This window comes from Narcine bancroftii, chromosome 5 (assembly GCF_036971445.1).
Source record: "Narcine bancroftii isolate sNarBan1 chromosome 5, sNarBan1.hap1, whole genome shotgun sequence".
NCBI classification, from domain to species: domain Eukaryota; kingdom Metazoa; phylum Chordata; class Chondrichthyes; order Torpediniformes; family Narcinidae; genus Narcine; species Narcine bancroftii.
The window spans coordinates 81,616,741-81,643,119 of record NC_091473.1 but is presented as its reverse complement, the minus strand read 5'-3'; the positions used below and the strand labels follow the sequence as shown (position 1 = coordinate 81,643,119).

Genomic DNA, 26,379 nt, shown 5'->3' with positions numbered 1-26,379 from the left:
ATAGGGGTCCAATCAGAATAAGAAATATTAATAATAAAAAGGATAATATTGAATGTTGATAAAGTATGAATGCAGGAGACTTCCCCTATAGAATTCTTGATGATCCACATAAATACAATGTGAGGATTTATACTGTGAAAAGGGAGGGAGGAGTTGTTTTGCTTGTTTCTCTTAATAAAGATTTTATAAATATATAAAACATACAAGTACATAGGATGTTGGAGAGTTTTTCTATGTATATTTATGGAAAAAAATAAAAATTAAAAAACGAATTTTAACTAAACAGGTTACTTTAATAATTGGGTCCAAAGAAACCGACGACATTGGCAAAGTAAAACACACCCTGAATAAAAACAGAAAACCTCAAAACATCAAGGCTTTGAAGAGAACAGGCGGCGGCCTTTTCCCCGCAGGTCGCTCGCAGCCGGCCGGCCCCTTACCTTCGGGTAAGTGTGCAGGGTGTAAGTCATTTCACAGGATTTCTGACACGATGCCGTGTCTCCCAAAACGGCTTCGAAAGCATCAGAAGCCAGCGACACCGGGACGCAAGAACACAAAACAAATGCCAAGCTCATAACCGAGCCGCGACGAACAGAGGCCACCGCTCCCACCGCCATCTTCCGTCTGTTTGTTGTGATTCAGTCACTTCCACGCCTCACCCCACTGCGCGTGCGCGTCAAAACGTCACTCGCTCTATTCTTTTATGCGTCATCAGCGCGACTTCCGTCTTCCATGTGATCCCGGTGATTGACTCTCGTCGCGGATCTGCAAAACAGGACTGCCGGGAACTGTCGTTGCCCTCCGGTGGTCTGGAGCGAGGTTGTCGGCAATCACCGGGAAACGGACGGGCGACTTGCCCTGACTGGGGGCGGTTGCCTTTCACTCGGTGGGGTCGGGATTCCCTTTCATGGACCGGTTCGTCACGCGGAGCAGTACGGCGGGCCCAGCTCAGCCCCAGCGCCCAGTTTACCGGCAGCTCACTTTGGAATCTTTGAAGGTAAAGTGGAGTGGCTTCCCGGAAGGTATTTAAAACTGAGAATCAAGGACATTTGGGAGATTTCTCAAATGATTGACCACGTTTCGCAGCCAACCTATTCTTTCTTTTTCTTTGGCTTGGCTTCACGGACGAAGATTTATGGAGGGGTATGTCCACGTCTGCTGCAGGCTCGTTGGTGACTGACAAGTCCGATGCGGGACAGGCAGACACGGTTGTAGCGGTTGCAAGGGAAAATTGGTTGGTTGGGGTTGGGTGTTGGGTTTTTCCTCCTTTGCCTTTTGTCAGTGAGGTGGGCTCTGCGGTCTTCTTCAAAGGAGGTTGCTGCCCGCCAAACTGTGAGGCGCCAAGATGCACGGTTGGAGGCGAGATCAGCCCACTGGCGGTGGTCAATGTGGCAGGCACCAAGAGATTTCTTGAAGCAGTCCTTGTACCTTTTCTTTGGTGCACCTCTGTCTCGGTGGCCAGTGGAGAGCTCGCCATAGAACACGATATTGGGAAGGCGATGGTCCTCCATTCTGGAGACTTGACCCACCCAGCCAACCTATTAGGGACGGAGAAAGAGGCAAGAGGCTTTTTCAGGTGCTCCCGAAATCAGTCACAAGAGTGTGGGGACTGATTTCGTGAGCAGGGCAGCGGGATCAGTGTGGGGACGTCCCCGCGATTTCAGCCCGCGCCGGCCGCCTGACAGAGTGGGGACTGGGAGAGGAGCTGTCAGGCGCTGGCCAGCTGACTGTCATCCGAATGCAGCTTTTAGGCGACTGCATTCAGGTGATTGGGGAGGCCACTGTGCTGCGGGGGAGGGTTACCAAACTTGCCTGGCAGGCACCTCCTGCACATTCACGTGGTCTTACCACAGCTGCATTTTGCCAAGCAAATGGCCACCTGAAAGTGCCAATAAAACCCAATTAACCCATATTGGCACCCAGCAGAGCAATTCAGTCACTTCCATTCTCCCCTCATTTCCTTGAGACTCCAGGCACAGACGTTTTTCAACCATTCTGTTTTTGGCCAGGATTCTTTTTCCTCTTCTTTAAATACCTTAATTGTTTTAATGAAAAAAAAACCTTAAACAGTTATTGGAATAGGAAAAAGAAGCTTGTGTGGCAGTGCACATCTCTGTGAGCAAACCGGCCCCATTTGTACCGCCAAGCTGGCGGGGTAGCTGCTGAAGATGGTGCCGTCAGGGCTTGCTCATTGCCTCATGGCTTAGGCCACAGCTTGCGCCCTGGGCCATGTGATGATGTCACCGCTGCGTGGGGCGGAACTCCTGTTGGCTTTACGCTCACGCAAAATTCAAATCAACAGTTCTGTGTTGTAGAAGCCACTACATTGGTGACGCTGCAGAGCCTAAACGTTATCTGGTCTCGCAACATGGATTCATCGGCAATCAATGCTGTCTCTGAAACTTCCCCCCACCCCTTTTAGACCCACCGGCCCCACACGTGGTTCGGGCAAGTGGAGGCACAGTTTTGACTCAGGCAGATCACTTCGGACTCCACCATGTTCTACCACATGGTGAGCGTCCTCGATGAATAAACGGCACCCAGGGTGGATGACCTGATCCACGATCCTCCTGAGGAGGGCAAGTATATCACCCTCAAAACCCGCCTCATCAGCACCTTCAGATTCTCCCGTCGACAGCACGCAACAAGGCTGATGCAACTTGATGACCTGGGGGATAGAGCCCCGTCTGCCTTAATGGATGAAATGCTTGCACTGGCAAAAGGTCACAAGCCCTGCCTGATGTTTGAGCAACCCTTCCTCGAACAAATGCTGGAGAACATCCAGCTCTTGCTAGCAGACGAGGACTTCTCAGACTCCAGGAAGGTCGAAGCCCGCGCCGATGTGTTGTGCTGGACGAAGCGAGAGAACAAGGCCACCATGAACCAGGTTACCTGCCCTGCTCCCAGCCAACCACAGCCCACCCCCAGACTGAAGAAGGAGGAGCACCAGTCAACCTGGCACTTCTATCATCAAAGCTGGGGAACACAAGTCAGCAAATGCCGCCAACCCTGCTCGTACCAGGGAAACGACCAGGCCAGCTGTTGCTAATGGCTGCAACGGCTGGCCACTCAAACAGCCTCTTACACGTGGTGGACAAGACCAATGGACGGTGTTTCCTGGTGGACACCAGAGCAGAGTTAAGCATGCTGCCCCTGACCACCATAGAGACCTGCATGAAAGCACAAGGCCCGACCCTACAGCCAGCGAACGGCACCGACATAAAGGCCTTTGGCACATGGACTGTTCAGGTACATCTCTGGCAGGATAAATTCCGCTTCAAGTTCCTACTGGCTACCGTGAGAACTGCGCAGTTAGGAGCCGACTTCCTCAGAGCGTACAGCCTGCTGGCTGACCTGAAGGGCAAGAGGCTCGTGCATGCCCGTACCTTTCAGACCCTCCATCTCAAGCTGTCCAACGTGCACAGGCCAGGGATAGCAACCGTCTGCATGCCTAGGGATGAGTACTCCTGCATCCTTAATGAGTTCACCGCCATCTTACGGCCACAGTTCACCACCACCATGCCCCAGCACAGCATCTGCCACCACATCGCCATACAGGGAACTCAACTCCATGCGAAGGCCAGACAACTGCCACCAGAGAAGCTGCAGTTAGCGAAAGAGGAGTTTTCCCACCTCCAGGAGCTCGGCATAGTCCACAGGTCAGACAACAACTGTGCCTCTCCCCTGCACATGGTTGCCAGGCCTCCGGGGGTTGGCGCCCATGCAGGGACTACCGTTGGCTCAATGACAAGACTATGCCTGATTGATACCCCATCCCCCATATCCTGGACTTCACGGCCAACTTGCATGACGCCAAGGTTTTCTCCAAGGTCGACTTAGTTAGGGGCTACCACCAGATTCCCATACACCAGATGACATTGGCAAGACTGCCATCATCATCCCGTTCGGCCTTTTCAAATTCCTTCAGGTGTCTTTTGGCCTGAAGAATGCAGCCCAAACCTTCTAGCGGCTCATGGACACAGTGGGCAGAACCTTGGACTTCGTGTTCATCTATCTCGTCGTTCATCTATCTCGTCGACAACCTCATCGCTAGTCGAGATCACAATGAGCACGAGCCCCACCTCCGCACACTTTCGCCTGCCTAGCTAAATTCAGCCTCACCATCAACGTAGCCAAATGTCAGTTCGGGAATGAGTCACTACAGTTCTTGGGCCATACCATCACAGCGGATGGGGCCGTTGCAAGACAAGGTCAAGGCCATACAACAGTTCCTCAGGCCAGACACCCTCAAAGGCCTGCAAGAGCTCAGGCTCTCACCGTGGCTAAGGATCCCCGGTTGGCATGCTAGCAGCGACATCTTTCCTACATCTTGGAGTTCACCACTGGCACCAGGCAGATAAGGACAATGTCGTTGCCGACACACTTAACAGACCGACCATCCACAACTTGTCCCCTGGACTGAACTATGCCCAATTAGCTCAGGCCCAGAGGAATGATGAGACGCAGGCCCTCTGAACCGCCATCACCGGCCTGCACCTCGAGGACCTGAAGCTGCCAGGCAGCCACAACATGGTCCTGTGCGATGTCTCGACCGACTCGCCGTGACCAATAGTCCCCACGCAGTGGAAGCAGGAAGCATTCCAGGTGATCCACGGCCTGGCTCACCCTTCAGACAAGATGACAGTGTGAATGGTGGTGGAACATTTCGTCTGGCACAGGTAAAAGCAAGAAGTGGCCCAGATGGCAAGGAACTGCACGCATTGCCAAGCATCCAAAGTTCAGCACCATGTCAGAGCCCTGATACACCACTTCGACCCGTCAGCCAGGAGGTTTGACCATATCCATGTTGGTATAGTGAGCCCCCCACCGGTTTCCAGGGATGCCCACTACCTCCGGATTGTAATCGACCGGACGACAAGGTGGCCGGAAGCCATCCCCCTCAGGGACACTTACGCCGAGTCCTGCGCCAGAGCCCAAATGACCAATGACGGGTGCCCAGTTCACCTCTGCCCTCTCAGAGCATCTGACAAACCGCTTGGGGATCAAGATCCACCACACCATGACCTATCATCTCCAAGCGAATGGGCTCGTAGAACGTTTCCACCGACACGTCAAGGCAGCTCTCATGGCGCAGCTGAGAGGATCCAACTGGACAGACAAGCTGCCGTGGGTCCGACTCGGCATTCGAACGGCTCTGAAAGAAGACCTCCAAGTTTTGTCTGCAGAACTCATCTATGGTGCACCAAGGCAGTTTCTCAGAGCAGGTGCTGAACCCGGAGGTGCCAAACCCACCACCTGCCCACCACGGCAAGCACCCGGCGAAAGTCCCCAAAGAGCTAGACTCAGCAGAGTTCATGTTCGTCCGGCATGACCCACACCCAGCCCCCCTGCAACACAAATCAAATCAAATAGCTTTTTATTGTCATTGTACAAGTTATACAACGAGATTTATGACAGCAGTACAAGGTTACCAATGCAGCGACGCAACCACAGGCGGCACCACAGAAGTTAAATAAAAAATTTAATTTACAGTGCCATATATGTCCTTTATGTGAATGGAGGTGGGGGGGGGGGTGGTGGTGTCGGCTGTATGTATAATAGATGTGGAGGACAGAGAGGGGAATTTGTGGATATATGTGTTCAGTGTAGTGACAGCCTGGGGGAAAAAGCTGTTTCTGAATCTGTTTGTTCTTGTCTTGATTGACCTGTAGCGTCTGCCAGAGGGTAGTAGGTCAAACAGATGCAGGGCAGGGTGGGTGGGATCCTTTATTATTGCTTGTGCTCGACTGAGGCAACGAGAGGTGTTGAGATCCTCAGGGAGGGTAGGGGACATCCAATTATCTTTTCTGCTGCCCTCACCACCCGTTGAAGTCTTTGCCGCTCTTCTTCAGTGCAATGGGAGAACCATATAAGGGCCTGTAAAAACTCCTCCAGCAATTGGGAAAAGCCTTTACTCTGGACATTGGAGGCAGGGAAGAACTTTTCACTGTTGACCGACTAAAGCCGGAACATGTGGACTTAAACCAGCACATGCAGACGGCCCAAACTAAACAGAGGGGGCGGCTGTCCAAGCGGTGAGACGGTAAGCCGGCTCTGGGGGGGTGGGGGGGTGGATTTGTTTGGCCATGCATATCTCTGTGAGCGAACCGGCCCCATCTGTACCACTGCACTGGTGGGGCAGCTGCAGAAGATGATGCCGTCAGGGCTTGCTCATTGCCTCGTGGCTTAGGCCACAGCTCGCGCCCCACACCACGTGATGATATTACTGCTGCATGGGGTGGAACTCCCGTTGGCCTTAAAGGGGCCCACACGAAATTCAAATAAACAGTTCTGGAAACCCCACTGAGTTCAGTGGTGTGTTTCTGTGTTGTAGCAGCCGCTACACTTAATTAAAATCAGAATTTATTGACATGAACAGGTAATGAAATTCAGTGTTTTTGTGACAGCATCATAGGGCAAACATTCATATTATAACCATCTTACAACATTACTATAAATAAAAAATATATATAGTAGTACGTGAAAAGTAAGGCAGTGTCTGGTTCATTGATATTCAGGAATCTGATGACAGCTGGAAAGAAGCTGTCCTTGTGCCGCTGAGTGCTCGTCTTTAGGCTCCTGTACCTTTGCCCCCAATGGTAGCAGAATTAAGAGGACATGGCCAGTGTGGTGGGTCTTTGAGGATACAGGCTCCGTTTTTAAGACACCACCTTGTGTAGATGTCCTGGATGGAGTGAAGTCTGATGCCTATGATGTCGCAGGCCAAGTTAACAACCCTCTGGAGTTTACTCTTGTCCTAAGAGTTGGCGCCTCCATACCAGGCAGTGATGCAATCAGCTAGAATGCTCTCCACAGTACACCTGTAGAAGTTTACGAGAGTTTTCAGGGACATACCAAATCTCCTCAGACACCTCACAAAGTATAGCCGCTGACCAGCCTTCTTTATGATTGCATCAAAGTGGAGGCTCCAGGACAGATCCTCAGAGATGTTGACACCCAGGAATTTGAAGTTCTTGACCCTCTCCACTACTGAGCCCTCGATGAAGACTGAGTCATGTTCCCCTGACTTCCTCCTGAAGTCCACAATCATCTTTGGTTATGCTAACGTTGAGTGCAAAGTTGTTGTCGTTCCACCACTCCACGAGCTGATCTATCTCCCTCCTGTTCGCTTCCTCATTGCCATTTGTGATTCTGCTGACAACTGTGGTGTCATCAGCGAACTTGTAGATGGCATTGGAATTGAGCCTGGCCAAACGGTTGTGGGTGTATAATGAGTAGAGCAGTGGGCTAAGCACACATCCTTGGGGTGCACCTGTGTTGATAATCAGTAAGGAGAAGACATTGATTCCAATTCATACTGACTTTTAAATTTCTAATTATTAATCTAAAACTGACTAAGGAGAAAAAAAACACTACAATGTGATTTGGTGAAAACCAATTAAAATAACACAGAAGTTTGAAACAAACACAAATAAAAGTATATTCATGGAACTGAAACTGTATAGCAATAGTACTCTTTTTATGTGGTTTTGATTTTTTTAATTTGTCATTGTGTTGATGTGTTTTTACTTTGTTTAATTCAAAATGTCATTACATCTTGGATGTTAATATATTCCAATGACTCATTTAAAATCTTAATTATTGTACTTGCAAATAAAAGTGCAATTTGTGATGTGGAGACACCATGCTTCTCCACTGGGTCCTACTGCCAACAGCAGTATGGCTTTAAAACTGTCCGTTAAAGGAGCTGGCAGTGTTTTATTTAAACACTGTGGCCACAAGGAGTTGCAGTCTCCAGGGGAGCAGTGGACTGGTGTAGGGCATCTCTAATGGGGAGAACATCCCAGTTGAGAAGGAGAAGCAGAGGAGACGACCATAAGGACAGTGCCCACAGTGGCACTCAAGTTAAGGGCTGTGGGGCTGAAACATATACACAGGAGGCAAGCTGTTGGTGACTTGTGGGCAAGGAAACTCATAGGCTGTGGTCTGCTGATGAATTGAGGTCAGAGGACTCACCTGACTGCAGGGTGCATGAGAACCAAGAAATGGAACTGGGATTTGAGAGGATGCTATGGGTAAGGACTCCTGAAGGGCCCAGAGTGTATGGGAACAATGGAGGTGAATCCATGAGCACTCAGTGATTCTGGGTGGACTCTCTTTTGCTTCTCTATCTCTGACTGTAATGGGGCATCGAGCAATGAGAATCCCTGCAGAAGCTGATGATCCTGCGTCTGAGGCCAAGGTCAGAACATCCTTCAAGAGGGTAAACCCTGCAAGACATCAGACCCTGGTGGTGAACCTGGCAAGGAACTGAAATCTGTGTCAACCATCTAGCCGGAGTCTTCACTGATATTTTTAATTTCTCGCTGCTGCAATCTCCGACCTGCTTCAAAGGTCCCAAGAATAGCAGAGTGAGTTGCCTCACATCTATTATGATGAAATGCTTTGAGAGGTTGGTCATAGCCAGAATTAACTCTACCTAAATAAAGATCTGGACCTACTGCAATTTGCCTTCTGTCACAATCGTTCCACAATAGATGCATTCTCATTGGCTCTTCACTCAGTTCTGGATCACCTAGACAATAGCAATATATACATCAAGTTACTCTCATCAACTACAGCTTAGCCTTCAACACCATCATACCCTTGGTACTGGTGAATGAGATCCAAAACCTGGGCCTCTGCAATCCCTCTACAACTGGATCTATACCTCGATGCCTAATTACAGTCAGAGAAAGAGAAGCAAAAGAGAGTGCCCCCCCCCCCCCCCCCCCCAGGATCACTGAGTGCTCATGGATTCACGTCCAGGGTTCCCTCAGTGTCTGGGCCCTTCAGGAGTTCTCATCGAAAGACCACAGTCAGTACAAATAGGAAACGATGTCTCCTTCTCACTCACAGGTGGACTTCAAGCATGCTTGCTCAGCCCACTGTCCTTGCTCTATACCCATGACTGTGTGGCTAGGCACAATTCAAATGCCTTTAACAAATTTGTCAATGACACCACAGTCATCAGCAGAGTCAGAGATGGCAATGAGGAAGCAGACGGGGGTGAAATAGACCAGCTAGTTGAGTGGTGTCTCAACATCAACCTTGCACTCAACATTAGCAAAATCAAGGACTTGAAGGGGAAAATCAGAAGACAAACCAGTCCTCATCTATGGGTCAGCAATGGAAAGGATTAAGAACTTCAAATTTCTAGGTGTCCCCATCTCTGAAAATCTGTCCTTGGTCCTCCATGACATTGCAATCACAAAGAAGGCTCAGCAGCAGTTATACTTCGTGAGGAGTTTGAGGAGATTTGGTACGTCAATGACTCTTGTAAGTTTCTACAAGTGTACAGCGGAGAGCATTGTGACTGGTTGCATCGCTGTCTGGCACAGAGATCCCAATGCCCAGGACAGAGTAAGACTATAGAGAGTCGGGAACTCAAACACTCCCATCAGTCTTCAATCCATCTACAAGAGGCAGTGTCTTAAGAAAGCAGCGTCTATCCACAAGTACCTCATCACCCAGGCCAAGCCCTCTTCACACTGCTGCCATCAGGTAGGAGGTTCAGGAACCTGAAGACTAACACCCAGTGGTACAAAAACAGCTTCTTCCCCTCTGCCATCAGATTTCTGGATGGACAATGAAGCACAGATCCTACCTCACTTTCTCTTCTTTTGCACTAATTTTTTTTTAAATTTAATTTATAGCAACATTTGCACTTGTAATGCCACAAAAAAATGAATTTCATGCCATGTCCTTGGCAATAAGTTCTGATTCTAATGGCAAATCTTTGTCTTCCTTATGGCAGACAAAGGGCAATTTTGTGTAATATTACATTTCTGTTTTATTAGATGACACTAAATAGTATCTGATCTGTTACTAAAAACTTGGAATGACTATTAATATAGATTTTAATTCTCAAACAGAGGGTTGTGGTGATTGAGGATATCAAGAGATTTAAATCCATTTTGGAACTCCCCAATCAAACAAAGGAAAACTTGATAGAAGCATTACTGGAACTGAAGAAGAAAATTCCCTCACAAGAAGTACTGCGCTCAACAAAAATAGGTAAAGTTTGTAATTGTTCTGTTTTGCAGGATTTCCTCGTGGCCTCATTAGGGGATGGAAATTTGTTGAATTGAGAAGAATGAAATTGGTTCCACACATGGCCTCAAAGCACGTCGTACAAATAATTTCACATTTTTCTTTTGTAACTCTCCTATGTCATCAGAGCTTCATCAGTTACTAATGCTTCTAGACTAACATGTTGCTTGAGCAGATCCCATCTCAGTGCATTCATTGTAATAACAGTAAATTGAAAAGATAGACTTCTGCTGAGTGAAAATTTAGAGCCAAGTGGAAGACACCAAAGAGTATGCAACTAAAATCTTGATTGAACACAGGCAAAGAGATGAAAATAGATGTGTTTCAGTGTCTGTACATGAAGCATATAAACTTTATATTATAAAGTATCACAACTTTCTTGGCATCCTATGCAACACTGAAAAGATTTATCATACTTGCAAGGATTGTAAAATTGTGAAATTTATTTAAAAACCAATCTGCCCTCATGCTTCTACGCTCCAGGGAATAAAATCCTAACCTGTTTAGCCTTTCCCTGTAACTCAGTCCTTCAAGTCCTGGTACACCCTTGTAAATTTTTTCTGCACTCTTTCAATCTTATTGATATCCTTCCTGCAGTTAGGTGACCAAAACTGCATTAAAATACTCTAAATTTGGCCTCACCAATATCTTGTACAACTTTACCATTACATCCCAATTCTTGTAATCAATGCTTTGATTTATTAAAGCCAATGTGCTAAAGCCTCCCTTTATGACCCTATCTATCTGTGATGCCATGTTCAGGGATTTATGATTCTGTATTCCCAGATCCCACTGTTCTACCACATTCCTCGCTGTCCTGCTATTTATAGTGTATAACCTACCTTTGTTTGTCCTTCCAAAGTGCAACACATCACATTTGTCTGTATTGAATGTCATCTGCCATTTTGCAGCCCAGCTTTCCAGCAGATCCAGATCCCTCTGCAAGCTTTGAAAGCCTTCTCACTAACTACTACCCTTCCAACCTTTGTGTCATCTGCAAACTTGCTGATTCGATTTACCTCATTATCATCCAGATCATTGATATAGATGAGAAACAACAGTGGATCCAGTAGTCACAGACCTCTAGTCAGAGGCAATTATCCACTCCCACTCTCTGGCTTCTCCTGCAAAGCCAATGTCTAATTCAATTTCTACCACACCATGAACCTTCATGACTGACCGCCAATGCAGGACCTTGTCAAAGGCCTTACTAAAGTCCATGTAGATAACAGATAACTGCCTTTACTTTGTCAACATTTCTGGTAACTTTGAAAAACTAAGATTGGTTAAACATGGTCTACCATGCACAAAACCATGTTCACTATCCCTAATCAGTCCATGTTGAACCAAAGACTTGTATATCTGATCCCTTAGAACACCTTCCAATAACTTACCCACTATTGAGGTCAGCCTCACTGGCTTATAATTTCCTGAATTATTTTTAACAGCAGCCGTTTTTAAACAAAATGAGCTACCCTCCAAACTTTCTGCACCTCACATAATTTACCTTAAGACAGCAAGCACCTCCTCTTCTTTAAACTGTATACTGTAGGTTCCATGACCTCACTACTTGTTTGCCTCACTTCCATGGACTCTCTGCCAGTTTCCTAAGTGAATACAGATGCAAAAAAAACATTTAAGCTCTCTCTCATCTCTTTTGGCTCCATACATAGCTGACCACTCTGATCTTCAAGAGGACCAATCTGGGTTCCCTATGCATGTTAACTTTGCCTGTAATCCTGTCAGGAACATACAAACTCTGTATTGTCAAAAATGTCATCTTTGAAGGGCTCCTACTTACCATCTTTGCCAAATAACAGCCTGTCCCACTCTGCCCTTTTTTGATCCTTTCTCATTTCCTCAAAATTGGCCTTTCTCCAGTTGAGAATCTCAACCTGAGAACTAGACCTATCCTTATCCATAATTAATCTTGAAACTAATGGCATTATGAAAGCGTTCCTTGGCACACACTTTCATCAAACTGTATTATTTCAATATTTATAATCTATGTCTATTTAATGCGTAGAAATGCTTGTTAATTAATTAATTCTATTTTCTCTTAAAATAAGTCTCTACTGTATCTTTATTAGATTTCAGTAAATTTAATGAGTTTTAAAAATTGATTCCTTGACAGCTGCTTTTGTAGTTTTACAGTTGGCCTATTGACAAAATAGAAACATTTCTGCTTTAAAGGTATATTGTTAATGCTGCATAATGTCCTGTGATTGAAATGCCTCCCACAAGTAGTAGCTCAGTGAAACACAATAGGCTCAGACATTGTGATTGTATAAAAATACTGGAGGAACTCCGCCGGTCTTTTCAGCATCTATAGGAGACAAAGATACATTGACGATGTTTTGGGCCTCAGCCTCACTGGCTTATAATTTCATGAATTATTTTTAACAGCAGCCTTTTTTAAACAAAATGAGCTACCCTCCAAACTTTCTGCACCTCACATAGTTTACCTTAAGGCAGCAAGCACCTCCTCCTTTTTAAACTGTATACTGTAGGTTCCATGACTTCACTACTTGTTGACCTCACTACTTGTTTGCCTCACTTCCATGGACTCTCTGCCAGTTTCCTAAGTGAATACAGATGCAAAAATCAGAAAGGTATATCAGATATATCACAAAGGACTAGGTAGAATTTCTCATGTCTGTGCGAAAGGAGATAAGGAATGGAGAGAAGACCGGGATGGTGGGGGGGGCGGTTTAAATGCAAGCCAGAGAAGTCGATATTAATGCCATCCATCTGGTTGGAGGGTGCCCATTCGGAAGATGAGGTGTAGTTCGTCCAATTTACAGGTGGTCTCAGTCTGACGGTATATGAGACCATGGACAGACACGTTGACAAGGGAATGGGATGGAGAATTAAAATAGGTGGCCACTGGGAGATCCATCCCCTGCTTCCCTCCATTGTCTTTTTATTCCCTGTCTCCTTTCACACAGACATGATAAATTCTATTTAGTCCCTTATCACATCCAATTAGTACCGTTTGTTGGTCTGGATTCCTCCCCCGTTGTTTGAATTCTGAGACTTTCTGATATAACCTTCTTCTGCCTTTTCGAGCCTGAGCCCTTCAAGGAAAAAAAAATCAGAAATGTCGCAAATATATCCTTGTCTCCTTTAGATGCTGAAAAGACCATCTTTACAAGTGTCTTTACAAGTGCTAGTTTTTTATTTTCTTAACTTTAGATTTCTTCTTATTTTCTCATCCTTATTTGTGGCATCCTACTTTCACATAAATCTTCCTCCCCCCTATTTCTAGGTCATGTTGTAAATAAGATGAGGAAAAACTCAGACCCTGAAGTGGCCAAACTTGCTAAAGTAATTTTTACAACCTGGAGAGACTTTATCAAAGAAAATAAAAATAAACCATCCATTGAGGTGCGATGTGATTCTCACACTGAGAATTTCAGGAGAAATGCTTGTAAATTATTCACTGAAGTCTTGGAACTGGAGGTAAATTTTTTTAATGCTTATAAAACTTTTGACTTTGGGGCCTCTCATCAGTTAAAAGTACTGTCATATTGGAAACTACATTGAAATCTTGTCTATCGTCTTAAAGACAAACCTATTGTGTTGGACAAAGGCTTCGCGTAAGGAAAATGAGGTAAAAAGGGCATACTCCCTTTTCTGGAGAGTATAGATAACCCTCTTTTTTTCATCCCATCTTGTGTATGGATATTGAGAATTGCACAAGTTTGGAGAAGCCCAATCTGAAGCTTTTTGGCAATTGACATTGTAGAGGATCCATTGTAATTTACGCTCCATAAAACAGCTTGACATCGAAAAGTCTGTTTTACGTATTGCTGGTGAGCATTTCTTTAAAAAATGAAATTGCTTTGACATATGAATAGACTTAGTTGCATTTCTTCTCATCACATACACTGCTTAACGTTCCAGTGAGTTCAGAATCAGAATTTATTGTCATGAACAAGTCATGAAATTTGATGTGTTGCAGCAGCGACATAGAGTAAATATTCATATTATAACCAAACCATCTTACGACATTACTATAAAACAAAGTAACAATAACAGTGGATGAAAAGTAAGGCCGTGTCTATGGTTCATTGATTATTCAGGAATCTGATGGCAGCGGGGAAGAAGCTGTCCTTGTGTCGTTGAGTGCTCGTTTTTGGGCACCTGTACCTTTTTCCCAATGGTACCAGAGTGAAGAGGGCATGGCCTGGGTGGTGGGGGGGGGGGGGGGTCTTTGAGGATACAGGCTGCATTTTTAAGACACCACCTCATGTAGATGTCCTGGATGGAGTGAAGTCTGACGCCTGTGATGTCACAGGCCAAGTTAACAACCCTCTTGAGTTTTCTCTTGTGCTAAGAGTTGGCGCCTCCATACCAGGCAGTGATGCAATCAGCTAGAATGCTCTCCACAGTACACCTGTAGAAGTTTACGAGAGTTTTCAGGGACATGACAAATTTCCTCAGACACCTCACAAAGTATAGCTGCTGGCGAGCCTTCTTTGTGATTGCATCAACATGGAGGCTCCAGGACAGATCCTCAGAGATGTTGACACCCAGGAATTTGAAGATCTTGACCCTCTTCACTACTGAACCCTTGATGAGGACTGGGTCGTGTTCCCCTGACTTCCTCCTGAAGTCCACAATCATCTCCTTTGTTTTGCTGACATTGAGTGCAAGGTTGTTGTCGTTACACCATTCAATGAGCTGATCTATCTCCCTTCTGAATGCTTCCTCATTGATGTTTGTGATTCTGCCAATGACTGGTGTCATCGGCAAACTTGTAAATGGTATTGGAATTGTGCCTGGCCACATGGTCATGGTAGAGCAGTCGGCTAAGCATGCATCCTTGGGGTGTGCCTGAGTTGATAATTAGTGAGGAGCAGACGTTGTTTCCAATTTGTACTAAGTGGTCTTCCAATGAGAAATTTAACTATCCAGTTGCAGAGGCGGGTACAGAGGCCTAGAGTTTATAGCTTCTTGATCAGCACTGAATGAATAATGGTATTGGCCGAGCTGTATTCAATGAAGAGCAGACATACGTATGAATTTGTAGCCAACCGCTACACAGAAACACGCACGCACATGCACACACACATAATCTCGCACGCACATAATCTCGCGCCCACAAGCTCACCGCCGCGCCCGCAAGCTCACCGCCGCGCCCGCAAGCTCACCGCCGCGCCCGCAAGCTCACCGCCGCGCCCGCAAGCTCACCGCCGCGCCCGCAAGCTCACCGCCGCGCCCGCAAGCTCACCGCCGCGCCCGCAAGCTCACCGCCGCGCCCGCAAGCTCACCGCCGCGCCCGCAAGCTCACCGCCGCGCCCGCAAGCTCACCGCCGCGCCCGCAAGCTCACCGCCGCGCCCGCAAGCTCACCGCCGCGCCCGCAAGCTCACCGCCGCGCCCGCAAGCTCACCGCCGCGCCCACAAGCTCACCGCCGCGCCCACAAGCTCACACAAAATCACACACAGTGTGGCAGGTTAAGCTCACTCACTTTATTAGGGCTGGAAAGGCTGCTTTTATATTGTTCAAATTACCACAGTTTTTGCTGATTGACTGAGTCAGTCGTATGAATAACAATAGCATATGAATGCCTTCTTCCCCAGCCTGTTTCTGCTGAGTTAGCTTGACCAATGCCATTTTAGGGCTGTTGTTCTGATGCTGCCCCAGCTTCTAACACTGCTGTTTCGTTGTCCTGGGAGTCACTTGCCATGCGATGTGGCAGCCCGATCTTCGCAATTGTGGGCTTCCACATGACACCCCCCCGCCCCAGAACCAGTGTTGATCTCCAGCTCGAACGTGGCTCTGTTGTTTCAGATGACTTGAAAGGGACCTTTGTATGGCTTTTGCAGTGGTGAGCGGTGGGGTCCTCTGTACAAACACGTACTCATACTCCTTGAGTTCTTTGGGGATGTTGGACTTGGCTTGTCCGTGTCTGGAGAGTGGGATCAGACCCAGGTTACTAACCTCTTCGCGCAGCCTGTCCAGGAAGGTGGTTGTCTCCTCCTTCTGTCCTCTGGCCTATGGAACGAAATCCTCGAGAATCGTGAGTGATGCTCCGTAGACGAGTTCAGTGGAGGATGCGTGGAGGTCTTCTTTCGATGCTGTTCGGATGCCCAGTAGTGCCCATGGTAGCTTGTCTACCCATTTGGAGCCCTTGAGTCTGGTCATGAAGGCAATCTTGAGGTGCCTGTGGAAACGCTCGACCATGCCGTTGGCTTGCGGGTGGTATGCTGTTGTATGGTGTAGGTGAGCGCCCCACAGGTTGGCAACATAGGTCCACAAACTGGAGATGAACCGTGCGCCTTGGTCTGAAGTGATGTGCTGTGGCAGTCTGAATCTTGCGATCCAGGACGAGAGGAGTGCTTTGGCAAAGTACCTGGTGAATATGTCGGCCGGGGGATTGCTTCTGGCCACCGGGTGAAGTGGTCGACCATTGTGTACAGGTAGCAAAAACCCTGAGAGACTGGCAAGGATCCCACTATGTCCATGTGAATGTGGTCAAGCTTGCGTTCCATTGGCTCGAAAGGCTGTGGGGAGACCTTGGTGTGTCGCTGCACTTTGGCTGTTTGGCACTGTGTACACGCCTTGGCTCACCCCCAGACTTGTTTCTGCAATCCATGCCACACGTACTTGCTGGCCACCAGACAGACCGTAGTCCTGATGGATGGGTGTGCCAGCCCGTGGATGGAGTCAAAAACTCATCACCTCACCATTGGGACAACAGGTTGAACCTGCCCTCCCGGTGGCCATGCCACACAGGAGGGTGGTAGTACTTGTGCTGACTGGAATGTCCTGAAGCCGAAAGTCTGTGACAGTGGTCCTGTACTGCGGGATCTCGTCATCCTGCTGCTGGGCCTCTGCCAGTGCTGTGAAGTCCAGACCATTGACCAGGGAGTGGATGCTGTGTCTTGACAAGGTGTCCGCGACCACGTTGTCTTTGCCCGAGATGTGCTTGACATCGATGGTGTACTCTGAGATATAAGACAAGTGTCTCTGTTGGAGGGCTGACCAGGGATCAGAGATTTTAGCCAGGGTGAAAGTTCAATGGTTTGTGGTCCATGAAATCTGTGAAAACCCTCCCCTCAAGAAATTACCGGAAGTAGCGAATGGTTAAGTACAGCGCCAGCAGTTCTCTATCGAAAGCACTGTTCTTTAGTTCAGGGGCCACAGATGTTTGCTGAAGAAAGCTAGTGGGTACCAACTTTCTTCGATCTGCTGCTCCACCAATCGCTGTTCCTGAGGCATCGACTGTGAGGGCCATGGGTGTATCTGGTCTGGGGTGGGTCAGAGTACAGCTGTGGCTTCTGTGTAGAAAGGCTCAAGAGGTCATCTTATTGGCAACATTACCTTCACCTAAATTTTCATCAAATCTGCAACTAGATTCAAGTGAATAGGGTTGTGTAATGTATGCTAGCATACTTTAGTTATGTCTATATCTATATCTATCTACATCTATATATAGATCAATAGATATCGATAGATGGATATGCATTCTAGTAACGTATGGGATAGAGAGAGAGGTACCAAGTATATCTACCCCTTCATATGAGCACCACATTTTCACCTCTGGATATGATGTTGTAGCAGGAGATTCCACACTTTTGTGCTGAATGCGTCAGCTGGGAACTTGCACAATGTGGAATTTCTCTTTGGAAGTGCAGGCTGAAAAGGCATGATCCAAGTCATTAGTTTGTTAAAAACCCCAGTGTAGTATGACTATTTATGATATTTAATATAATATCTAATTGTGATTTTTTTTTTGTACAGCAGGAACATCCTCTGATTGAAAGCCTGGAGTGTGAGGTTTTTCATCAGTGTTCTCGTTTGATCAACATTCCCTATCGAAAGACAATACGAGCGCTAGTCTTCACTTTAAAACACAAAGCAGAATTCCGGGAACAGGTTAAAACGTACAGGTTCCCTGTGAAGCAGCTTGTTGAAAATCACAAGAAATTTTGAGAATTTTAAATATCTGCATGTACATAATTTGTGAATTTCCAAAAAAGTTTTGTTGTTTTGAACTGGTGGAAACAGATTTTCTTTTTAAGCAGCGGCAAAGAGTTAATATGTGAACCCTCATAAATGGATTTGTTCCAGCTGACAGAGCATTCATTAGGTCACATTTATGGTTATGATGAAAGCAAAATTGCATTTACTATACTTTTTGAATAAATAAAATTTGTCTTTATTATTATGACCATATTTTTACGCATATAAAGTGCACATTATATGCGTACTTCACCAACCAGGCACCCACCTTGTGCATTATGTGTGTGTGCGCACTATACGAGAATATTTTATGTTGAAAGAACATGCCCAGTTAATAGCAGGCATGGGAAGTTAAACTGGCAATTTATAGCGGGCATGGGAATATAATAGTGGCATTGAAAAAATACACACAATTTATAGTGACCGTGGGAAAGATGCAATTTAGAGCAAGCATGGGAATATTACAGTGAGCATGAGAATGTAATAGTACCAATGAAAGAATGGCACAATTTATAGCGGGCATGGGAAATTTTGATTTTGGGAATATCTCTTTGTACTGAATGCCATGGTATTCAGGACATTCTGGCTACGTCATTGCCAAGACCCATTCCTGAAGGAGGAGATTAACATATCAAGTGCCTCTGATTTGAAACAACATTAGAATTAAAATCCTACTTAACTGAAAGCCTGACTTCAATTCTATTTAATTGATTCCTCAGCTTGTTAATGTGTTGAGGCAGGATATCATCTATATAATGGTTGATTGCCACCTTTGGGGAAAGTTGATTGGGTGGTAATTGCAGGAGATTAAGTGGCAGATACTGGTTGTTCTGTCTCACTCATTTAAATGCAAATTGCTTTTGTCAGAATTTAATCTACACCCCGCACATATATGCGTACGTGCGTTATTCGAAAATATTTTGACACAATTTATGATTTTCTGCACATTATTTCCATGTGCACATTAGATGAGTGAAAATATGGTACATGCACTGAAGTAGTAAAAACTTACTAAGTCAAGTAGATACTGTGACCCTGCAACAGACTGAGTGGGCAAAAACTTGGCAAAAGAAATTTAAAGTGGTAAAGTTTGAGGTCATGCACTTCAGTGAAAGAAATAAACCGGCAGACTATTATCTGGGTGGAGAAATGTTGCAAATGAGTGAAGCTCAGAGAGACCTAGGTGTTTGAGTATATGAATCACAGTATATTAGCAAGCAAGTGTAAGAAATAGAAAGCAAATTGCATATTGGCCTTTATTGCAAGGGGTTAGAGTTAAAAATAGGAACATTTTGTTAGAATTGTACAAGATACTGGTGAGGCCAAAGTTTTGACTCATCTAAGAAAGTTGTGGCACTAGAAGTAGTCCAAAGAAGATCCACTAAGTTAATTCATAGTATGAGAGGACTGTCACAGCAAGGGAGATTAATTGGGTTGGGTTTGTATTCTTTAGAGTTTCTTTAGAGAAACAGATAGGACCCTGAGGGGGAATGGGAGTAAAAGTATTAAGAACTAAGAGTCTCAACAGAGGGATGCTGTTTTCAATTGTACAAAATGTTGGTTAGACCACACCTGGCGACTGGAAGCAGTTTTAGTTACCATGCAATAGGAAAGATGTGATTAAGCTAGGGTGGGTGCATAAAAGATCCACAAGATGTTGGCAGGATTGGAGGACTTAAAATATAAGGAGAGATTGGATAGGCTGGAACTGTTTTCCCTGGAGTGAAAGAAGCTAAGGGGTGACCAAATAGATCGAGATCTACAAAATCATGAATAGGATAGATGGGGTAAAATGGCACAGGCTTGTTCCCAGGTTTAGGGAGTTTAAAAGTAGAGGGTATTGATCTAAGATGGGAGGGGGAGAATTTAAAATGGATCTGAGGGGCATGTGATTTTTTTTTTTAAACACTTATAGATATAAGGAATGAGCTACCAGAAAAAATAGTAGTGACAAGTATAATTACAATGTTTACAAAGACAAATGGACAGATAGATGGATAGGAAAGTTTTAGAGGGATATGGGCCACCCACTGGTAAATGTGACTAGCATATATAGGCACTTGGTCATCACAGATGAATTGGGCCAAAGGGCCTGTTTCTGTTCTGTATTACTTTGCTGGTATCACAAAAAAGCAGGATGAAGTGGGTACCCTATGGCTTTATTGTATTTAGTCATTATTAATAATAGAGAATAAATTTACATTTTTAAAAATAATTTGACCTCCTTGGTTTTATATATAGGTCCTTTAAGAAAGAGATCTAAGGTGCTTGACAGGCTTATTAACATAGGTTGATAGCCACACAAGATATGTTAACACAAAAGTAGGTTTAAAGGAACCTTGTATAGGAGGAAAATTAAATAGTGAGATTTTATTCAAATATCCATTTCTGTATTGAGAAACAATATATAACTTCTATCCTGACCCAAGGCAAGTGCGGTTTATTTTTTTTCCATTTCATTCTATATCTTTCATTTATAACAAGGCCCTTTTTCTTTTACCATGGAGGAAGGAAGATCAACACACAGACCAATGAGCATAATGAGTTATGGAATACTCTTGTAGTAACAGAAATTGTTGAGAATAGTGTGAATACAGGATAATTTGTGAAATCCTCTTGATAAATAAAGAACAGGATCAGAAACGACTTATTCAAGCATAGCTTGGCTATGTAAAAAATACTCAAATGGATATATGTTAAGGAAAAACAGCTCTGGAAGAACTCAGGTGAAAAAGTACAAGTCAATGTTTTGAGTTGAGATCCTGCAGAAGAAGTGAGAGGGAAGAGAAAAGGTTTCCAGTATGCCAAAGTGTACAAGGGAATGTTGACAGGATGTCAAGGTTTGAGTTACAGGGAAAGGTTGTGCAGACTGGGGCTTTTTTCTCTGGAGCGTAGAAGATTGAGAGGAGACTTAATAGAGGTGTTTAAGATTTTAAAAGGGACAGAGAGTAAACGTGGATAGGCTTTTTCAATTAAGAGTGGGGGAGATTCAAACTAGAGGGCATGGTTTAAGATTGAAGGGGGAAAATTATAAGGGGAACATGAGGGGAAATTTCTTTACGCAAAGGGTGGTGGGGATGTGGAATGAGCTTCCGACAGACGTGGTCGAGGCGGGATCATTGGTTACATTTAAGGAAAGACTGGATAGTTACATGGATAGGAGAGGACTGGAAGGGTATGGACCGGGTGCTGGTCAGTGGGACTAGGAGGGTGGGGATTTGTTACGGCATGGACTAGTAGGGCCGAACTGGCCTGTTCTGTGCTGTAAGTGGTTATATGGAAGGTGCATGGAATAGAAGCTAGTAGGTGATTGGTGGAACCAGATGGGGAGAGGATAGTCAATTCTCGGTGATTTTTGTAATGAATATATGACAAATTTATTTTGTTTCTGTTGCTGCTTTTAATATTAATTGTGCTTTACTCTGTAAAAAGATCTCTACCTAATGGGCTTTACCGCATCTTCTGAATAAATCACATTCGTTGAGATCAGATAGCTCAAGAGAAGGAAATCTAATCTGCACCACATTTTCCAGAACATTTCTCAACTGACTTATCAGACAATGGGTAGATTTTGACTATTCATCCTGGACCCTTCATTCCACATTAAAAATGGTTTGCTGCAGGGCACATCAGTGAATGACACTTGACTGATGCAAATATGAATTCATAAACATTCAAAGCTCGTTGATTATGTTTAACTTCAAAACTACAATTCCTGATCATGATACAGTAAAACCCCTAATATCCGACACCTATGGGGATTTGTCGATGGTGGATAAGTGTAGTTTCTGATTGCTTGGGACTTACTTTTACCATGCCTTGCTTTAAGAATTTTAAAAAACCATACTTACCCTGAACAAACTATAAACATTAAAACCATTTTCCTTTATTTTCAGTCACATTCTTTGAAAATATTTAATCATCATTACATCTGTGGGTTCCTTCCCCACCACAGTCATCGAAAGACGAACAATAACATTATAGATAATTAACTCTGTTCCCCCAACTTTACAGATAAAACCTCTGACCGGGGCAACTCTTACTAAGCAAGGATAGGAGATACTTTAAGAGAATCACCTCAATAGTGGCATCAACCAGCTGTTTATCATGGGTATGTTTCACATTGCTGTTTCACACAACCTTATTCAAACAGTTGCTATGAGCAAAGCACAACCAAGGCATTCCGCTGGCCAAATATTTGCTTCTATCTTCACCAAAGGTTTATATGTTACTTCAGAGAACATTTACAATTTTAAACATGTATTTTATCTATTATTTTATTAATTATTTTAATGTTTAAATTTTATTTTCCTTGGATTTTTTTTGCTGGTTGCTTCAGGCTGCTTGTTGTTTGAATTCCAGATACCAGGTCTTTTATTGTTCTACCAGTACACATTCTCACTTGCTCACTTTACTCACTTGTAAAGTCTTGGGGGGGGGGGGGGGGGGTTGTAAACCAATCAAAGAAAAGGAAGATGTGGAAAATTTCAATCTTCTACAAAATAAATCACAAAAGCTAGATTAAAAAAGTTCTTGAAAACGCACATGTAGTATTCTTTCATCATGTAAGTGTATAGATTGTTCTCAAGAACTGTCTAGCATCTAACACAGCTGTTATTTTACAATTTACGTTTATGGACTCTGGTCATTTCCAGATGGAACAGTGCCTAAACAAGAAAACAATAAAATAGTTCATAACTTTGTACAACTTTTAAATCATCTCAAAGTAAATACATATCTAAAAAGAGTTGTAGTATTTTAGCTTTTATTAAATAACTTATAAACTCTCATTTTTTAAACTTGTAATTATCCATATGGCACTTGTTTAAACTATTTCAAATCTTCTACTGCATTCAATTGGAGATCTAAAATATATGAAGAGTCCAATGAGTTCTAATTTAAGATAAGATGGCTTGTTTTATTTTTTATAATTTTATTTGTGAAAGTTAATAATCTATTTGCTTAGTCTATGACTTTATTATTATTGATCATAATTCTTTAGATACTTCTGAAATGTTACAATTTTAATTTGGCACAATGTACTGTCCAATCATATTTGGGTTTATTTTATCCGTCTGCATGCGGTTACCCATTTAAAAAATATTAACCAGAGTTAAACCTAATCACCAAACAGATTTTAATGTCGTTACATAAATTCAATCTACTGTGCAATCTCACCTCCCATAAACAATGTTGGCATTATCTCCAAAGAGTTCTGAAAACATTTGGGCAACTATGAGTACAAGCAGAAAGTAAACGACCAAATTTGATCTCAGAAGACACAAACTACCTGTTGCCAAGGAGAACACAACTTTACAAGCTCAGCATTTTTTTAACTCCAATTTTTGTCCAAGGACACAATCTTTACCTCTAAGAAGCGATTGAAAGTTAAAGCAAGGAACCTGAAAAATACAATCTCTAGCTTGCTTGGCCTTTCTATCTGCTGCCAATGGTTACTGCCAGAGCTCTCTGTCATGTAATCTGTCGGCAATTTTTTGCTAAAGCTCTCACTTGCCCAACGGATGTTCAATCTATTCAGCCAGCCCTTGGAGTGCAGTAATGGAGAGCATTCAGAAACTTAAACTTTTGATCTGAAGACATGAATTTAATTCCTGTTATGGCAATAAAGCAATTTAAGTTGAAGCTACCTACTTTAGATAGGCATTAGCAACAAATGCTGGTCTGCCAGTGAATTAATGACTTAAAAATATCATCTCTTTCCATGACACCTTTCTAAACAGGCATTTTCTCTTTAACCTCCGCCATCCCAGTGTCCCAAACACCCTTTCGAAGAGAAACATTTACTTAAAGTTAAATTTCACCTACTGTGTTCACCTACATGTAGTCACCTTTGAATTGGGTGACCACAAAATGGCCCCAATTATTCATTTTTTCATTCTCTCTCCTACTTTGACCTTTCTCTCTTTGGCCTAACAATCTGTTTCAGTGGAGTACTACAAAAGATCAAAGTATTGCACCTCATCTTTCAATACTCATACAATATTTCAATTTATTCTGCTATTTAGATCTTTTCAAAATGTGTTCTTCATTATTACTTGTGCCGTCACCCACTTCAGGTAATTTTTAAAAAAATCCTTCAATCTCCCTTGCCTTGAATTTTTACTGCCCTCGTCCCCTTTCCTTCATGTATCTCTATTTTCTTTCTCTGTCATCAACCAGAGCAGAATGTTGTTTTTCCTCTATAGTATACATACTGCTTGAAATGGCTCCAAACAAAACCCTGGAACACCTGGACAGCAAAGATTCTCCATAGATCAGGATGCTCTATATTGACTACAGTTTGGCATTTAACACCATCATCCTAATCAAACTAATCAGCCACCTCCAAAACCCAAAATCTGGACCTCAATACCTCACTGAGCAGTTGGATCCTGGATTTCCTCACCTCCAGACCCCAATCAGTGTGGATTGACAAGAACATCTCCACAATCTCCATCAGCACCAGAGAACCACAGGACTGCATACTTACCCCATGCTCTACTTGCTTTACACTTACAATCAAGTGGCTCGGTACAAGAACACCACCTTCTATGCATTTGCTGATGACTGTAGTGGGATATATAAAAAAAGGGAAATGAGTCAACATTCAGGAGGGAGATTGTAAACTTGACTGAATGATGTACTAACAACAACCTCACTCAATGTCACCAAACCAAGGAGGTGATTGTAGACTTTAGGAAGGGAAAACCAGAGACGTATGATCCATTGATCATTGGGGGATTAGAAGTGGAGAGCATGAGCAAATTTAAATTCCTAGGAGTCACTATCTCAGAAGACCTTTCCTGGACCCAACCTACTGATGTCACCATGAAGAAAGCACGTCAGTCAGTGCCTCTATTTCCTCAGGCATGACATCAGAAACCTTAGCAAACATTTACAGATCTGTAGTGGTAAGTGGGCTGACTGGCTGCATCTCGGCCTAGTATGAGGACACCAATACCTTTGAGTGGAAAGCATGGTAAAACTTAGTCAACACAGCCCAGTGCATCACAGCCAAAACACTCCCCACCATCGAGAAAATCTACATGGAACGCTGGTGATGGCGACCAGCAGCAGTAATCATCAAGGATCCACACCACCCAGGACATGCTCTGTTCTTGCTGCTGCTGCTATCAGGAAAGAGGGATGGGTTCCACAAGATTCACATCACCAGATTCTTAACTTGCACATTATTACCGAATATTTATTTTTTAATCTATGTTCCAGTTTGTTTACATTTATTTCTTTGTTTACATTTCTCTCTTCTTATTGTTTACAGTTACTGATAAGTAGAACTTCTACCTGGCCTGCAGGAAATAGAATCTCAGGGTTGCATGTGATGTCCTGTATGTACTCTTGACAACAAATTCAAACTTTGATTTCTGCTTTTATTTCAGATTTCCATCATTAACAGAATCTTGTTTTTCTTGATAGTATGTGTTTTCTGCGTTCAGTAAGTCCACTAATGTCATAAAAGCAATGTTTTTTCAGGGTATCAAACCAAGCCTAATCTTTAAAGAAACGAAAGAAACAAAACCATCACAAATGCAGCTCTGATGAAAATCATTGACAAGGTGATAACTTGTGTTCCTTTTAAACAACAACATTAAATTGAAAAGTTGCCAGTTAAGATGGTGTCACATAATAAGACCGCAGAGCCCACCTCACGAACAAAAGGCAAAGGAGGAAAAACCCAACACCCAACCCCAAACAACCAATTTTCCCTTGCAACCGCTGCAATCGTGTCTGCCTGTCCCGCATCGGACTTGTCAGCCACAAACGAGCCTGCAGCTGACGTGGACTTTTTACCCCCTCCATAAATCTTCGTCCGCGAAGCCAAGCCAAAGACATAATAATAACAAAATATTTGGCACTGTGAAAACCAAAGAGGTTGTGACTATTGTGTCAGATACAATATTTCCATATATTATCCAAAGATATGATTAAATCATCAGATACAGGTTTCAACTGCTTTCATGAACATGGATATTGAACTCAGTAACTAAGCCCGGCCAACTTTTTCTGAAATAAATCTGAAAGGTGGTGTAACAATACAATGCATCTGCAGCAGTGTCAAGTTTCAGAAGTATTGTCTAACCTGTATTGTTCACCTGGTTTAAGTACTAAGCTCTCTGAATCCATTTGCAATGCAGATATTCATCAATTTAATGCAGGGCAATTTAGTATGATCTTGTTGAAATTTTGCTGGGTGCCTATGATCCCAGCATTATAGCTTTAATTCTCCCTCGGCATTCCACTGAGAAAAGAGAATTATAAATGCATCTTTGTGTATTTGTATGAAAAGATGTACACTAGCAATGCAGTTAAACCACAGAACTAGAAATTCTGGACC

The 26,379-nt window shown here is 43.9% G+C and overlaps 2 protein-coding genes and 1 long non-coding RNA gene across 5 annotated transcripts in view; 1 reads left to right on the top strand and 2 right to left on the bottom strand.

The window, feature by feature from the left end:
- The window catches only part of tmem59 (transmembrane protein 59), a 64,015-nt gene extending 63,360 nt beyond the window's left edge, over nt 1-655 (bottom strand). The window contains exon 1 of one of the 2 annotated variants that reach the window (XM_069938071.1): nt 441-655. In XM_069938071.1, the coding sequence (XP_069794172.1) occupies nt 441-617 (177 nt within the window). In that variant the 5' untranslated portion in view covers nt 618-655. The remainder of the gene's footprint in view (nt 1-440) is intronic. The other variant, XM_069938072.1, reaches the window with a different exon arrangement.
- Nucleotides 656-714: 59 nt separating this feature from the next.
- Nucleotides 715-20,241, top strand: tceanc2 (transcription elongation factor A (SII) N-terminal and central domain containing 2). Of its 2 annotated transcripts, none has more exons than XM_069938081.1 (4): nt 715-997; nt 9,876-10,017; nt 13,322-13,515; nt 17,808-20,241. In XM_069938081.1, exons 1-4 carry the CDS (start codon nt 908-910, stop codon nt 17,994-17,996), a joined length of 615 nt encoding a protein of 204 aa, XP_069794182.1. In that variant the 5' UTR covers nt 715-907; the 3' UTR covers nt 17,997-20,241. The 2 variants fall into 2 exon arrangements, with proteins under 2 accessions (XP_069794182.1, XP_069794181.1); XM_069938080.1 differs by having other exon boundaries at nt 17,805-20,241.
- Nucleotides 20,242-22,571: 2,330 nt separating this feature from the next.
- LOC138763612 (uncharacterized) lies at nt 22,572-25,546 on the bottom strand. Its single transcript, XR_011357683.1, has 3 exons — nt 25,329-25,546; nt 24,517-24,593; nt 22,572-22,693 (listed from the first exon to the last, which is right to left on the bottom strand). It is a non-coding gene; the product is annotated as an uncharacterized lncRNA (long non-coding RNA).
- Between the last annotated feature and the right edge of the window lie 833 nt (nt 25,547-26,379).